The sequence below is a fragment of the Seriola lalandi genome, unplaced genomic scaffold (assembly GCF_002814215.2).
Source record: "Seriola lalandi dorsalis isolate HSWRI2012SDOR001 ecotype SW California unplaced genomic scaffold, Sedor1 jcf7180002054884, whole genome shotgun sequence".
In the NCBI taxonomy this organism is placed as follows: Eukaryota; Metazoa; Chordata; class Actinopteri; order Carangiformes; family Carangidae; genus Seriola; species Seriola lalandi.
In genome coordinates, this window is record NW_019525436.1 from 299688 (window position 1) to 316075 (window position 16388).

Consider the following 16388-nt stretch of genomic DNA (forward strand, 5'->3'; position numbering starts at 1 on the left):
TGAGCTTCGTTAAATAAGAAAGTACTCCCCTTTTAATGAAGCTAATTTATATGGAAATTACACATAATACTGACGATTCAGTGAGAGATTTATCCTCATTGGTTGAAGGGGAGGAGCGGGGTAGCAATTTTTTCCCTCGTCTTAGCCGGTCTCTGCTTTTCGGAGTCTTTCTGCAAGTTTGCTTTTGAAGCGCACCCTCACAGGGTTCAGGTCATGTTTGTCTGAGTTGGGGATACAGCCATCAGTGTGCAATTGTGTGTGTGTGTGTGTGTGATGGAGAGCGTGTGTGTGAACTCTTGTCCTTGTGCTGACCCTGCAGAGCTCCAGCCTGCCTCTCTGGTTCCCACTGATCCATCATGCTGTCTGATTGCCCAGAGAAAAGCCATTACTCTGAAACAACACAACACAATGCATTAGCAGTGAGCTGCAGGTGTCTCTCTTCTGTGTTGTGCTCATTCCTTACCATCCATGGATGCAGATGTCATGTTTACAGTGCCCTAGTAATCAAATCCCCAACAGTGAAGCTGAGGGCATCTCCCATCTATGATACTCTTTTGGATTTGGATAAATACATATTGTCACCCATCAGTTGATACATTAACTGCATGGTAAAAACTGTTTTAGGAGTGCTGAGCTGCATGCTGTGTGATAAGACAATGTTTCTGTCTTTCGCATTCTGACTAGTGATTTATTAATGCAGGTCTGTATGCAGCTATGCCCCTGCAGACTGCTTCTGTCCCTCAGGCGAAAAGCTCAGTGTTGCCCCCTGGTGGTAATTAGCTGAGACGTATGCTTTGGCCAATATATCCTCATGTCTCCTGACACCATTCCCAGTGGGTAGTATAAATGAAAAATGTTTAAAATTGAAGTCTCAAAATATATCCTTAAGTGAAATAAGTGAAAAGATGTAATGAGCAGGAGATGAGAGAGAGAATCTTCAAAAGCCAATATCTGGTGAGTATCCCTGCTATATGAATGACATTTTCCTTGCTGGTTCATGTCAGAAGTGGATAACTGCACTTTGAAACTGCAGTGTTTTTGCATGTTTCTTTCAAGGAGTTTCCATGCTGACAGATCTACTACTCAACCCCTGGGCAGTATGTAAAAATTATGTTTAACAAGTCTGTGTAATGATCAAAAGCTTTATTCAAACATGAAATAAAAAAATAGTGACAAAGAAAAATGATCATAACTCACAAGAATTTGCATAAATATATACCATCAGAGTAGTTCAGAGACAACATATTTGAAAAAGGAAATATATCGCAACATCTATAGACAAGCAGCAAAATAAAAACAAATCAAGGACAATGCAGAATGAATTAATAGAATACAATAAACGTGTCTCTGCTGTGCAGGTTGTTTTTTTGTTTTCTTTTTAAACAAGATCTCATGTTCAGATGCATTAATGATTGTTGCCACCTAGAGGTTGCTCATAAAGTTAATTCACTGCAGCCTTTTTTTTTTTTTTTTTTTTAAAGTTTCCAACAATTACACAATGCACAGAGTTTTGATTGAGCAACTTCAATTTGTAATTCATTGAGAATCAATGCAGAAACAGCCCAAAGTGAGCAGTGTTATGGTGCTCTGACATAATGCATATTATGCAAAAAAAAAAAAAAGTGCATTCCTGTGGGATTATACAGGCTATTGTGTCTAAAAGCGAGGGGAACTACAGTGTGGCTCATGTTTCAGAGCCTAAACATCTGCTGATTGTTGTACAGTGTGACACCTGATGAGCAAGAAAAGCTTACAGATGTTTTCACTCTGCAAAGTATAGTTTGTTAGTTCTACGCTTTGGCCTGTAATCGCAAGTACTGAAAAAACACCTGCTGGGCTGGAACAAATAAAACACTATACTGACAACTTGCTCCTCTGATCATGTTTTCTAAACTGATGTGTAGATGCCTAGTGTCATTATGACAGTGCTTTTCACTATCATAAAACATGTAGTTGTGAAAGCTGCAGTGAACACCTGCAGCGTAGTGTTAACTGAGCACTGTTATACAACTGAGTTCACTTTGCTCTAATAAGGCCATGAAGTTAAATAAACCATTAGGCTAAGTACATTTTTTTACACTCATACCACAATGTATACCCACGCTAACGGTTCAGCAAGCTTCATTCTTATATATAAAAAAAAAACAAAAAAACAATTCATATCAATATGGATGCAAAACAAATATTAACACATGTGTACTGAACAACAGTGAATTTCAACAGTTTCCCCTCTATAAAAATAGCTTAAAAATCTGACACATATTTTAGTACAGTGTTGGGTTAAGTTTTTTTTTCTCTTTTACATCTGAGACAGTTTAATAACAGGCTGGTACATAAGTCCTCTGCTCCTCCTTCCCTCCTATGACACTGCCACACACAGACGGGCACACGGGCTTTATGACCACTAAAGTCCCAGTAAGGAGCACTAAAGGGAGCAAAAATAATTGGCATCTTCATCTCCTCCCTGCTCTAGACTAAGACTCCAACTGTCTGCAGACAGGTAGTATAGTCTTTTCTGTACAGAGCTTCACATGCACAGCGGTGTAGCAGTGGAGCAGGACTTGGTCCATGACAGGAAAGAGCATGGCCAACAGTACAATACATGTGCTCCATAGCAATGTCAAGATCATTGAAAAGGTGAAGCAGGAGGGACAAAACATGCCACATTTGGCAACAGAAATCACAAAATCTCTCTCACACAGGATAGGGCATTTGAGGGGCAGAGACAGAACACAGAAGCATTTAGTAACCGATATCCTATAGAACGTACACCTATCCACAACTTAGTGTTTTACACGTAGAAGCGTGTTGGGAACTGAGACAGCCCCAGCAAAAATGAACTGAAGGACAGGATATGATTGTGGAATATAATAGGGCAGGAGTCAATGAACAGATTGTCACATTTCATGCTCTGCACACAGTCAATAATATTATTATTTTTTTTTTTTTACGAGACAAGCAATAAACATCGTTGTCATCATCGTTCAGGCCCAGTCAAGTCTCAAACATACACAGTAGGCGGAACAATATTGTATACACACGCGCACTCACGAGTATGTGTGCAGGCATACAAACATTCCCTCACAAAACACACTTCCCATTTCAATACGGGATGTAACTTAAGAGTATAAGTGGTGAATAGCTTGTCCCCTGATACCCAAGAATAAAAAAACAGAAGGCAAACAGAACGCAACACAAGCAGAACGAGTGATACAAACCACTGACGTTATAAGGACACTTGAAGAAAGATTGTATTGTTTGGATTAACTGAACGCAGATGCTATGTACCGCTGTGTTTGCTGGTTATAGCTTCTCAAAGCATATAAAATAATAACTATCTGTAGTATATGACAAAAATAAATAACTCAAACCTCTTGCAGCAGTTGTAAAAAGGCCACTGAATGCTTGTGTGTGTGTGTGTGTGTGTGTGTGTGTGTGTGTGTGTGTGTGTGTGTGTGTGTGTGAGAGAGAGAGATGCAAACTCAACAGCACAGGTAGGAACTAGCCATGAAGTCTTTAGCCTTAAACCATCATGCATTGACATTACCATATAAAAGACTGAAGTTCAGCCTCAAACACAGTTTCTTGCTCAAGTTTCCAATCATGCCATTATAAAGATTTAACTGTATGCATACAGCACAGCATCACAGGTTACAGTACAGCTTCCTCTTGGTAAGTCACCTAACCTGGATGAACCCCTGGAACAGGTTGGTTACCAGGCTAGTGATAAAAGCAAACAAAAATATAAAAGTGCCTCAATCCTGTAGCATATTGGATTTCAAAGGCAGAGGCTGTCAAACGATGGCAGTCAATGATCAAGGAGTTAAGTAGAAGCTTCAGTTTTCAGGCTGCAGCTATTTCAAATACCTAAATAGCACAAATCTTCCTCTGGAGCGATTCATGTAGGATCTTTTCCTGACATCAACAGAATATCTTAGTGTTGCCTTGCAGAGCAAGAAAGGCTTTATTTTGGGACATGATCCAGTGGACTGTTTTGTAAGCTTAACTGAATAAGGCCCAAACTTAAAACTACACTCTGTACAGTTAATCTGTACATTAACACTTTCTATTAAGTTGCCCTGAAGTCAAAATTCACTTTTTAAGGTACTGCGATATTCACTGATTTGATGTCAAAATTACTGAAGAGCAACTCAGTTTAAAATACCCGACGAGTGATCATTGTTTTACACAAAAGGACACTTTGAAGAGCTAAATCCATCCTGTTAAAGCATCAAAACCAGCTCTGCCCTGCCAACGTCCCATCTGCAGAGAACCCAAATGAATAATAAACATTTCTAGCAGACGGTAACACTAAACTTTTTCAAACGGGGAGTTTCAACCCCAAAGGGACAGCTATGTAAGGTTTCTTAGTGCGCTTAAACATTGTTTTGGAGAGCCTTAGACAAAATTTGAAGTTGTGTAAAGACATAATGTCACATTGTCAGAACTCCCTCACTCAGTTTTTCTTCCAATTCTTCTGTCTCTATGAAGCTTTGGCTTTTCTTGCCCGTGGTGATGTTTTATCCTCAGACTTAACAACTCCATTGGCAGCACCTCCTGACAAGACAAGTGAATAGAAACATCCCTCATTAAGGGAATATACTGCAGAGCAAATGAATCTTACACATCAAGTGTTCGAAATACAGAATCACATTGTGTCTGTTTGGGTAACTAACCAGATGCTGAGGCTCCTGAATACTCACCCCTTGTAGGTTCCCTTTTGTGAGGCTTGCTCTTTGGGCTGACTGTCTTCTTCTTTGAGGCCTGGTTCTGGCTGTGCTCCCTCCACTTTTTCAACTGGAAGTTAATGAATTTCCACATCATCCAGGCCTGTGTCAGGCAGATCGCTGCCAGACAAGTCATCCTGAGGAGGGCGGAGAAGACACATTTTAGCTTGTGAACAGGAAAACAAAACTTTGGCTATTTGTTCGCCTGTGTAATAACATCGGTAATGAGCTAGGTACAAGACATTCAGGGCTCTTCAGTCAGTTGCTATCTGGACTTGCCTTATGGTGAGCACATTGAAGTTGCCTTCTGCTAGAGAAAAGCCCTGGTTTTCTGTTCGGGGAAGCCCAAAGCCAAACGTCAGAACTGAGAGTGTGAGCGTGAGGAGGCGGGCGATGACAAAAAGTAGTGCCCACAGAGTAAAACTGTAAAGGGGAAAAAAAAAAAAAAGGTTGTTGCATCAGATTGATTCGACAAGATGCTTCTACTCACCAAATAGTAAACACAACAATACCCTTTCTGCTTGTTCTCATCACTGAAGTAGAAGAGGCGTGAAGCATGGAACAGGAGCTCCACCAGGTAGTGAGGGACCAGCAACACCAGGCCCAGTCGGTGAAGGCTGAACAGACAGCACACAGAGAGGAGCACGGAAACACAGAATCAAAAGAAATTACCACAAACTACTGTTGTCCAAGAGCATTTTCAAATTTGTTTTCGCAAAATACATTTTTTAGATCAATAGCCTTACAGGAAAGGAAATGACCAAAGGAAAGAGACTGTTATAAAAAAAAGAGGTAGGCCTCAAAGTAAAATATGATACCTTTAATTTCAGTATGAACTCCCTGTGTGGGAAAGTCAGTCGGTTGACCTGGTTTATAGTTTAAATATGATCTTTATGGGATCGTTTAAGGACAATAAAGTGCAATAAGTTGACAACTGACCCACTTCTCAGTCCATCACTCCAAAAAATTAAAAATAAAAAAAAAGATCAATCACTCCATAAACTTTAGATATAGCAAAGTGTCTATTGCTTTCACACACTTTCCTGCAAAAGGAAAAAGTAACACAGCTTAACCCAGTAAAAAAGTTTAATGCAATGTTATCTAGCTCTGGTAAATTAGGTCTTTATGAGATTTCTTTAGAATAAGTTTCTGACTAGTCCTTACTGCGAGAAAGACACAGAAAATGCATCATTTCACTCACTTTAAGACATAGGCACCAGTAATGTGGACAACATAAAGGCAAATGTAATAAAGCTGGCGGGGGATGTCTTCCTGTAGAAAGAAAAAAAGAAAGAAAGCCTGTGTTAGTAAGAGTAGACGCTCTATGGCAGCAACAAACAGTTTGGACGACAAAGTAGTTTTATGTCGGCTTACGACTTCTAACATTTTGGACATGAGGTCCATTAAGCTAATTTATTTCACCAGGATCATCCACTCTGTATCAATACATACCTGAGCACAATATGTACATATTAGTAAACCTAATTACACTTCAACGTGATATGCGATATCCTCTTGAATAAGACTGAAAAGGAGACTGAAGCCAAAGCTTATTATGCCTACCCTTCTACATTCATCATACACCAAGTACTTCATTATACTCCACACTATATATTCAAAGTAAATATATCAGTATCGGCTCTTCTCCTGAATGTATATTTGATTAGTGGGATTTTTACATGCATTTCCCCAAACCTCTACACAACAGGTGATGTATGGAACAATAATTGAGCAGTGCAGAATATACGGCGCACTCTCATGTAGCAGGCCCTTAGCTTTACACAAAAGTGAAATTGGGTTTGATTTTATATTTCACATTATTTACCATTGGTTCCAGCTCAGCTTGTAATTTAATTCCATTTACTCTTATAATTTGAACACTATTTATTTCTATTTTATCCTCTTTATTAATCACTCTTCTACTGAGGCGCTGCTTGCCTAGGGCAACATACAAGAATCTGAAACATTTTTCAAATACATCATTTTTAATTGATTCTTACCTTCCGTACTTTTTGAAAGTACAGTTCAGGAAGTGCATGGAGCCAATAGGCAATTTGGCAAATGTAGAAGAACTTGACCTGAAAACTAGACAGAGGACAGATTGTGCAGAGGTGAGAGCCTAGTCATTATTTCAGCAAGGACACAAGAGTTTATCATATCACCTTATCATCTTATCATAATACACAGTAGATGATGGTGTGCACCCTGAACTGTTCTATAACTTTTCAAATTACAGTAGAATTACTGCCTCTCAAGTTGCAGTTAATACATATAGTGAAGACTTTGAAGGATTTTACTAAAAAGGTACTAAGTGTATTTTATCATAATTACTGTATGAATTTGTGAGTTATGGCCAAAAAATTTATTTTTGTAACATCACAGTAAACTTTGACCTTTGACCACGAAATTCTAATCAGTTCATCCTTGAGTCCAAATGAGCATTTGTGGCAGATGTAATGAAATTCCCTCCAGGCGTTCCTGATATATTGCCATCACAAGAATGGGACCGATGTGAGATCACAGTGGCCTTTGACCTTTGACCACCAAAATCGAATCAGTTCATCCATGAGACCAAATAACCGTTTGTACCAAATTTGAAGAAATTCCCTCAAGACATTCCTGAGATATTTTGTTCACAAGACAGGGTCAGATGGACGGAAGGAAACACAATGCCTTCGGCCACGGTTGTTGGCAGCACAGAGGCTTCAATACAGTGACATGCAGAACAAATCAAACCAGTGAGAAAACAAGAAGGAAACACAGCCTGACCCAGAATCCAAAACATCATGTGTGTAGCTTGACACTATTCCCCATTGATTGCTGACATTAAACATTGATAGACAATACTGTAAGATGAATCCCAACAATTCAAAACAAGTGAAAAAAAGTGCATTGTGCATTATCAAAGCAGAGATGAAACTACTGAAGCTCAGAATAATAACAAAGAGATTTAATTTTTCTGAGATAAATCAGTTATAAAATATGATCTAATGATGAGTAGGAGTCTATAAATCTTTACTTACACCATGTAAGTGTGTGGGTAACCCTCCCATAAGAAAGTAGGATTTGTTGCAAAGTCCTCCTGTCAGAGAAAAAGAGACACTGCATGAGACAAAGCCTAATGCAGGCTGAGACGGTGTGTTTCTGTGACTCCTGACCCTCGTACCGCTGTTAGGATGCTGCAGCCCCAGATGAAGGAGAACAGGTAGAACGCTGCAAGCTGTCCAGACTCATTGAACTTGCTGTGTTTGGTTTTTGACAGGTGCAACCTTCTGTTCATTTTCTGAAATCAAACCATATTTTAAACAAGATGAACACATTAATACTGCATGTCATGTGTTAGCAAGGGGGACATTTAGTTTTTCCCTTTTTATCATAAGAGTATGTGTCATTTTTCTCAGTTAATCGCATTTAATTTCAAAATGATATTTGCAGATTTGTTTGCACTACTTGATCTATTAGAAAAAGGGGGTGGTGGTATATAATATATAAAACTGCCTTTATCTGAGTTATAACTGTCACAGCTAGAACATAAATTGTCTAAGAATAAAAAGAGTAGCCATGCAAGTTTTCTACTTTTTTAATGTTGTAATCCTAGTCCTTAGGTTCACATTTATTCAAGTCTGTGTTCAGTCTGGGTGGCTCAGGAGGTAGAGAAGGTTGTTTGACCCTCCACTCCACAAGCTGAAGTGTCCTTGAGCAAGACACTGCACCCTAAATTGAATTCTTTTCTCCACAGTTAAGTGAAGTGGGGAAGAGATCTCTTAATGGCCAGTATGAACAGGAGGAAGGACTACAGCAATGTTTCGGTGTTCATATGGGTGACAGGTTATCGTTTTAAGACAGACAAGAAAAATTGTGAACCTGTCCTTTACGAGAGACAGACATTTTTTACAAGTCTTTGTACATTGTTGATTGTGGTCCAAAAAAGATTTTTATTTTTGGAATAAAGAAATATATATATATATTTTTTTTTTTCTCTTAATGATACTGGGAACTGCTGTCAAAGCCAAAAGCTGTCAGGAGGAACATGAGAACTGTTTGAGTCATTATGTTTTAGTGTTTTAGGTGGAAAGATGGGATTTGATCACTTACAAACAGCTCTCCAAAAAGAACAGACAGACCTGATCATAGTCGACACACACATATAATAATGGAGCCTATGATACTTCTGATCTTTCTGAAATGAAGCTCTATACAAAGACTGTTATATAGAGTACACAGGTTGGGTCAGCTAATATGATTTACTTTAATTCTTCTAAAAAGAGACTTGTGTGCAAGCAAGCTGCAAGTCAGACATAGAAAGTTTCTGTTTCACTTATACCATGTCTGAGACCACTTTCCCATCTCTTTTGGACCCCACTATACATTTAAATTAAATGTGAACTACTGTAGTATGATGGCTGTTGAACTTCGATACTCACGTCGAGAATATATTCTTGTATCAAGGCATGAAGGATGACCGCAATAAGCAGGTAGAAAAACACAGTGGCCACATCCTTAGGACCATACTGGTAAAGGTTCACCGGCTCACTCTTCTCATCTGCAAAAAACACAGAAATACAAAATTTAAATCTTAAAACCTAAACAATGGTTAAAGAGGCAGAATAAGCAATCAATGGCTTTAGGGCTTAAGGGCTTTTATTTAGAAATCAAAACACTGAAATGATTAGTGGACCTATAAACATTGACTCACCGAGGACTTGTGTTACGTTGTACTGGACTGTGATGAACATGATGGCAAACTTTGCTGTGACCTGGAAAGCAAAGAACGAAACAGGATTCAAAAGAGTCCATTCAAAAGAAGCCAAGCCTTTGTATTAATAAACTAGAACCATACTAAATGTATGTATAATCTTCTTGGATTTTCCCATGTTAGTGAGCCTTACTCTCAGCCATGATACCTTTTTTGACAGGTGGACAGAAACAGAATGATTTAATGACTACATCTATATTTAATCTTTTAGCATCAAACTGTCGAACAATTTTGGAATATTCTGTCATCATTTCATGAACACATGTGGTGAGTGAGGACTGCTGTGTCACCATAAAGTCCTGAATACACTAATTCCCATACCTGGGGGCCTCTGTATACTGCCTGGAAGGGCTCCCAGGGGTTTCTGACAAAATTAGGTATATTTTAAGTTCACTACCTTTGCTACAATGACTATCATTGTGTCAGGACGAGTGTGTATCATGGCCATCACTTTCCTTTTAAGTGCAGACATTGATATTTCTGTATCAAGCTACAACCCAGGTCTATCTTCACAGATAAAGGTTGACTAAGACAAAATCTGAAGTGGATAGATATTTTCCCAATGTTTTCAGTCTGGTGCCTGGGTTTGGGTGGGGACAGGTGAGTGGGAGGAGAGCTATCTTGTTTCATTCAAACGTTGCTCTGTCAAGCCAAACGGCTGATGATAAGATGTGTAGCATGCAGACAGACATTTAGCCTGATCATCTTAGTGCTAAAGGCCAGATACATGTATTATTTTGCTATGGAGGCAATGAATTAGCCGACTGGTAAAATGACCTGATAGCTGTGCCAGTGGGCCTCCTCAACATCTTCTTTGGCAATCAGTGAGACACATGAGAAGGGAGGGAGAAAGACACGCTAGCGCCCTGCCCCTGGAGTGCTGCTGTCATGTCAGCTAATGATAGCAAGCAGCAGCTAACATCAGTCGGCTAACTACAGCTCACACAGTACCTCAAACATCAGGCCGAGGAGGATAATCATAGCCAAACACGAAACCATATCCGCGTGATTCTGGATCACAAACTCGTGGCTCAGCACCGGTGGGCTCTTGTTCTTCTTACGGAAACCCATGGCTCTCCAAAGCGGCTCTCCCTTCTCTGGGTCCGAGGTTCTGCCGTCACTGCGTGGTTCTAGCTGGGTTTGGGAGCTAGCTTTCTCCCGCTGCACGTCTCAACTGGTGGATGTAACGCTGCTCCGGGTCGGTCGCTCCACTGCAGTCCGTATGCACAGTGAACCGCTGCTCATGTGCTTAAAAACAGTCATGAAGATACATCGCACAGAGCCAAACACCACAGCACAACACCCACTTTATTCCTCCTGCCTGGTAAAGTCAGATGACGGGCCCTCCCACTTCAAAACCCCATTCATGAACCGCCCAGAGCCGTTGACGTAGAAGGAGAACCCAGGACCGTGGTGCCTTCACGTACTCCACGTAAGAACAGCGTTCAAGTTCAATTTGTCAACAGGAGAGATACACAACACGGATGCTCCAAAACTCACCCTGTATATAGTCTGAGTCATGCATTATTGTTTGGGGATATGTAGTATTTTAGCACAACATCATCTGCAATGACGGGCTTATTTGGAAAACGTACTGTATATCATGAATAGCAAGACTGGGTTAATGTACGGGCAAGGCAGCAACTGCTACAGGGACCAAGAAAACAAGGGACCACAACATCGCTGGATTAGGGCCCCCCAGGATAAAAACATGTTGCTGACCCCCTACTATCCCCCACTATACACGACAGTTTCATTATTTCCCAAGGTGAAAACAATATCATAAAAAAGTGAAAAATGCCCATCATTATTCAATGAAGCCCATGTGAACATATTCAATTTGCTTTTGTTGTCCATCCACCGGTCAAAAAGTCAAACATGTTGAGTATACTATCACAGAATGCAAAATAGCGCAGGCTATAAATGCTGTGGCATGTAGTTCATGCTAAATACTTTGTCCCTATACAAATAAATATGAACATAAATTTCTACTGTGGCAGGTCCCTCAACGTCTAATTTCAATACCTTTATCATTTCGTCTATCTATTTTATAGCATAGCAATAATAAGGACAATCCTTGCCCAGAGGCCCCATAACATAATCCAGCCATTCCAAATGGTAGGAATTTAATAAATCATTTCTAACGCTCTCTCTTTTGCTTTAATGTGTGAAATTGTTTCAATAACCTTTCTCAAATTAACACCTCTTCCATGTCATAACAAATAGACTGTTGTGTTCATCACTTCCAAAAAATTCACTGTACATCACACCAAGGCCCCAACAGCCAGTAATGAAAAGACAAATTGATCTTGATATTGCATAACAACTACAGTTTGCTGATTTGCAGTATTTTTGTATTGTGGAATTTCTACTTTTATTCATGTAAATGATCCGGGTCCTTCTTCCACCTCTCGTGGGGGCACAAAATATTATAAAACAAGAATTAATACCTTGTGTTGGCTATCTGTTTTACTTGCCTGGCATTTTATTTTGAAAAAAAAGTAACTCCGGAAGTCGCAATCTCACCTTTTTCAGTTAAAGCCACTCTATTGCGAGGTGGTAAGTCTTTTGATAGCTTCAAACTTTTATGTGTTCCCGTTATCTTAAATATCTCAGAATTTCTATGACTGTGATGATGGTATCAGACCGAAGAAAACCAATAGTTTGGTAACCAACGTTTACGTGACCTAAAAGTCACACAATTTTATAATTGACGTAACACCCCATATCTAACGTTCATCTGCCTTTACCTAATTACCAATTTAGTCAATTAAACGTTAATTTAAGTTTTCTTTGAGGATAGGACAAACGAATGCTTAAAAATACGCTAGTGAAAGTTGGTCATTTTAGTGTTGTCCTGTCCTGTCTTGTCCAGGCCATGGGCCGTTTAACCGTTCATACTGCTGAAAGAGGAACTGGCCATTGGTCGAACTTTATTGCTGAAAAACATTCAGGTGAGTTAACTGCAATATAGTTTTTCGGCCCTAGAGGGCAGTACGAGACAGACCGGGGATACGTGACCTACCCTCCCTTTCTCGGTTTAATGGCCCACACACCATGCAACATGTATTCTGACGTTATATAAGACAGCAGTAGTAAGAATAGATACACATCTTATTCGAAATTGTTGCAGCCCGGCTAGCTCAGTCGGTAGAGCATGAGACTCTTAATCTCAGGGTCGTGGGTTCGAGCCCCACGTTGGGCGGTACACTTTTTTTTTTTCCCCTCTGTCACCTGCACTCATGGAGCGTACATAAGGCTCTACTGTGCAGACTCCACCATAACAGAAAACTGTTAACAAAGATCTCACGATTTAGCACTGCTCTATCTGTGGGGTACTGGATGTTCATTTTCACGGCTCTTCTTCATGTTAGGGTATCTATTGTAGATAGATAGATAGATATATAGATAGATAAATAGATAGATAGATAAAACATTTATGTCTATGGCTGAGTAAAATAAAATCATGTTGATTTGGTGCTCTATTGTGTCACATCACATCAATTTTTTCTAGAAGTGAAAGAAACACTTTTCAGTATAAGGACGTACAATATAACACTGACTCACAGCTTCAGTAAAGGACATAGTTTTGAGTCAACAGATGCATAAGATCATTAGGTTATCAATGTCCCCAAGATTGTGTTTATGGCAGGGTTATGGTGTAGGAGTTCATTACATTTCATGTTATTCTATTTTTCTGATCACTGAGCATGTTACCGCGCATCAATATGCTGCTAAAAGTTAAAAGGATGAGAAACAAAATGGTGCTTTATTCATTAATTATTGATGATCACTGTTCAAACCTAAGCGTCAAAGAGGAAACCCTACTGACACTTATAAAATCATTCTTTAATTTTAGTGTTTGTTCTTATGAGGGAGGATAAGGGTACATGCATATTTATTTTATTTTATTTTATCTTATTTTATTTCAATTTGCTAAACATAGGCTTGCACATAAATTGTCAATGGGTCATTGTATATTAAGGTTATAACTGTAACAACAGTAATGTTAAAATAATGTTAAATAAAAATGAATAGCTACCTCAAAACTGTAGGTCTACTAGATACTGTATTATCTCATTTTATATCCTTTTATTTTCTTTTGCAAACTGAATTGCTGAACTAGTTGAGGAGCTATAGCCTGTCTTTTCTCTGGAAACAGCCAAGAGGGAGGGAGGAGTTTAAACAAAGGCCCACTCCACATAAAAAAATGGAGGCTTGTGCTGAGAAGCCATGGTGTCCTGCTCCTCACACTCTACATGCTGCCATTTCTACTTCTAAAGCCTTCAAATAAGACAACTACCGCCAGATTCTACACGTGGAAGCTTCAAAACATTATTATATGGGGTTTGTATGTCAAAACTACTCATATTAATCATGTTATTTTGTGGTTTTAGGCCTAGCTCTGTGCTTATTTTTCTTCCCCTGTCTCTGACACTCACAGTGCTGCCCCTGCCTGCACTGAACAAAGATAATTACTCAGGAAACATTTCGGCCAATCACGCGCAGCCTTGTATCTTGCCTGCGAGGAAAGCGACCAGTCAGGATCTGGCTAACATCACTGGGGCCTGATCGCCTTGCCTGAAGAGCGGAGCCTTCCCCGGCTGAGGGCTGAGAGTGTCCTCCATGTTTTATAAGTGTTGACATAACAGTGTGTCAGGCAGCCATGCATCCACAGAGGTAAGCTCTGTCTTTTTTATCTCAACTCTCTGATAACAACATGGCTTCCTTCTTGTTGTTGTGGTGACTGTTAGTTTCTCATGATGAACGTGCACACCTTAAAATCAGTTTAGTGTGCAGGAGGAGGAGCTGGGGTGGATTGGAGGCCTTGCCAGGCCTCTCTGCTCCACAGTGCTGTGGAGGAGGGTGGGGGGTTGGGTAACGACTCTCACCCTTGCTCTCTCTCTGTGTCTCAGGGTCACATGGGTGCCCCAGACAACCAGGCTGCCATACAGGAGGCAGAGTGGACCATGGCAAATCCTTTTCCTTTTTTATAATGCAAAAGAGAGTTAGATTTAAAAATGGCACCCACATCTCCTTTCTGTTGTGGCAGTCTTGTGTTGTAGCCTGGCAGAGAAAGAATGGGGGATGGGCAAGGGAGGAGGAAGGGGATATTATGTACCCTTTGTAAGTAGATTGGCTCTCTGCTGTTTTCTTGTGTGTCATGCCAGGCTAAGGAATGGATGTGGGGGGCAATAGATGTGCTTTTTAGGAGAATAAGGAGTGCAGGACATAACCTAATCCTGGTTTCTGTCTAATTTTATATATATATATATATATATATATATATGTATATGTATGTGTGTGTGTGTAAAATAAATAAATTACTGAAGAAAACTTTGCCTTAGTACAAATGGAATAAACTGTACAGAGGCTGGACTTTCTATGCTCCATGCTGGTCAAAGGATGACCCTCATGAAACAAGTCTTTTGTCAAAGGGCAATCCTCTGCCAGTTCTTCCAGTCAAACCTTAAGAAATTAGATGCTGAGAGACAGGTTACCACTGTTTACAGCCATAGGCCCGAGTTTACAACCCGGGGGTCTGTCAGCTCCACAGCAGTATTTTGAAACTGCTTCCTCCACTCTCAGAGGCCATTTTGTATTTAGAGAGGTTTTCTTGGGAGATGTTTAGGTTTCTCTTCATAGATCAGACAGCAGGCCATAGAAACAACATGAGACTTTCAGGTTATTATGTGATGTGTACATGTATGTATGTATGTATGTATGTATGTATGTATGTATGTAAATGTCTCAGTGTACATGAAATGTTTGGCTGTGTGTTAAGTCTCATCTGATTGTTAGCTTTGTTTTCTATTTTCTATTCTGACTCTGTGGGGTTTTCCTGTTTTAACGCACAAACAGACGCACAAACAGACGCACAAACAGAAATGTTACTGATACATAAGATATAGATACAAAACAACAGATTTTGTATATTTTCTGTCAAGATTAAGAAAGAAATTCGTTTGAACATTAAAAATAGAATTTAAGGTTGATAAAGTCACAAAGTGTTTAAGCAACAAACAGCAATTTTCAAAGTTTTGAAACAAAATGGATGTTCCATATTTATTTTAGAGAACATATAAAGACTGTACATTGTTTTACATCATTTATCACCATTTTAGCAGTCCCAACTGCGTGGGGGAGACAAAGAATGTTTTGTTTCTTCTTGTGGCTGGCTTGGTATGTTTCATCTACATGACAGCCAGAAAATAGTAACGTTACAATCCGTGTTTCATCTTTTCAGTCTCTCTGTAAAACCAAAACCAGAAGTTAGCTTCTACTACTAAAAAGGCATGACACCACTGTGGCTAGATGAGCATGCAATATATATGTTACATTGCTAGTTAGAGATCTATATGCAAAACGTTATGGCGTTGTGAACAAGTCCTCTGGGCCTCTTTCTGAGCTGGTGTATGAAGTCTATAACCAGGACGGCAGAGGTTGAATAGCACAGCCATTGAGTTATGCATCACAACCACAAGTATAATCTCCCTGACGGCCTTTTTCAAATCCCCTCTGGCTTATACTGTCATAATCAAGAAAGCCAAGCTAAACTGGAGGAAAATAAACCGTCTAATGCAGGGGGAAATCTCTGCATTGCAGCAAAAATGCATTTTAAAAGGACAAGGGGAGCCTGCAACACTGTGATCCGTGTGGCATAGCACAGCCGACCAATAATGTTCCACCCTGTTGGCCCTCCAGCCAATTGCAGCTGCAGTTGAGGTTAAAGATTGACAATCAGAGGGAGAGCGGCAGGGAGAGCAAGGGCCTTCTGGAAAATTCCACAGCCATCTTTGATTCACCCTTTACAGCCTTATATAAAATCCAGGTCAAATCTTTCTTTCATACAGCATATTCTGTGCCTACTAGCAGTATACTTTATTTGCTGATTAAGTGTTGCG

The 16388-nt window shown here is 39.8% G+C and overlaps 2 protein-coding genes and 1 non-coding gene across 8 annotated transcripts in view; 2 read left to right on the forward strand and 1 right to left on the reverse strand.

The window, feature by feature from the left end:
- Positions 1-1128: 1128 nt before the first annotated feature.
- On the reverse strand, positions 1129-10817 carry LOC111671548 (translocating chain-associated membrane protein 1-like 1). The gene is made up of 11 exons (XM_023428669.2): positions 10435-10817; positions 9424-9484; positions 9152-9270; positions 7894-8010; positions 7751-7809; positions 6728-6812; positions 5929-5999; positions 5240-5344; positions 5007-5150; positions 4704-4864; positions 1129-4557 (listed from the first exon to the last, which is right to left on the reverse strand). Exons 1-11 carry the CDS (start codon positions 10552-10554, stop codon positions 4484-4486), a joined length of 1116 nt encoding a protein of 371 aa, XP_023284437.1. The 5' UTR covers positions 10555-10817; the 3' UTR covers positions 1129-4483.
- Positions 10818-12615: 1798 nt separating this feature from the next.
- Positions 12616-12688, forward strand: trnak-cuu (transfer RNA lysine (anticodon CUU)). The gene has a single exon. It is a non-coding gene; the product is annotated as a tRNA-Lys (tRNA).
- A 982-nt stretch (positions 12689-13670) lies between these two features.
- LOC111671533 (MYND-type zinc finger-containing chromatin reader ZMYND8-like) overlaps positions 13671-16388 on the forward strand; it is an 18839-nt gene continuing 16121 nt past the window's right edge. For 3 of the 6 annotated variants that reach the window (XM_087179948.1, XM_087179951.1, XM_087179950.1), the window contains exons 1-3: positions 13671-13830; positions 13928-14163; positions 14400-14610. In XM_087179948.1, coding sequence (XP_087036074.1) covers positions 14480-14610 — 131 coding nt within the window. In that variant the 5' untranslated portion in view covers positions 13671-13830; positions 13928-14163; positions 14400-14479. Of the gene's footprint in view, positions 13835-13927; positions 14164-14399; positions 14611-16388 lie in introns of all 6 variants that reach the window. The other 3 variants (XM_023428645.2, XM_023428647.2, XM_087179949.1) reach the window with 2 other exon arrangements.

Bases quoted from the DNA above. Each gene is read 5' to 3' on its own strand.
- LOC111671548 (XM_023428669.2), bottom strand. From the start codon at position 10,554: ATGGGTTTCCGTAAGAAGAACAAGAGCCCACCGGTGCTGAGCCACGAG. The intron at 6,000-6,727 runs GTAAGAATCAAT...TTCTTTCTACAG, and splicing joins ACTTTCAAAAAGTACGGAAG to GAAGACATCCCCCGCCAGCT. The intron at 4,558-4,703 runs GTGAGTATTCAG...TTGTCTTGTCAG, and splicing joins CAAAAGGGAACCTACAAGGG to GAGGTGCTGCCAATGGAGTT.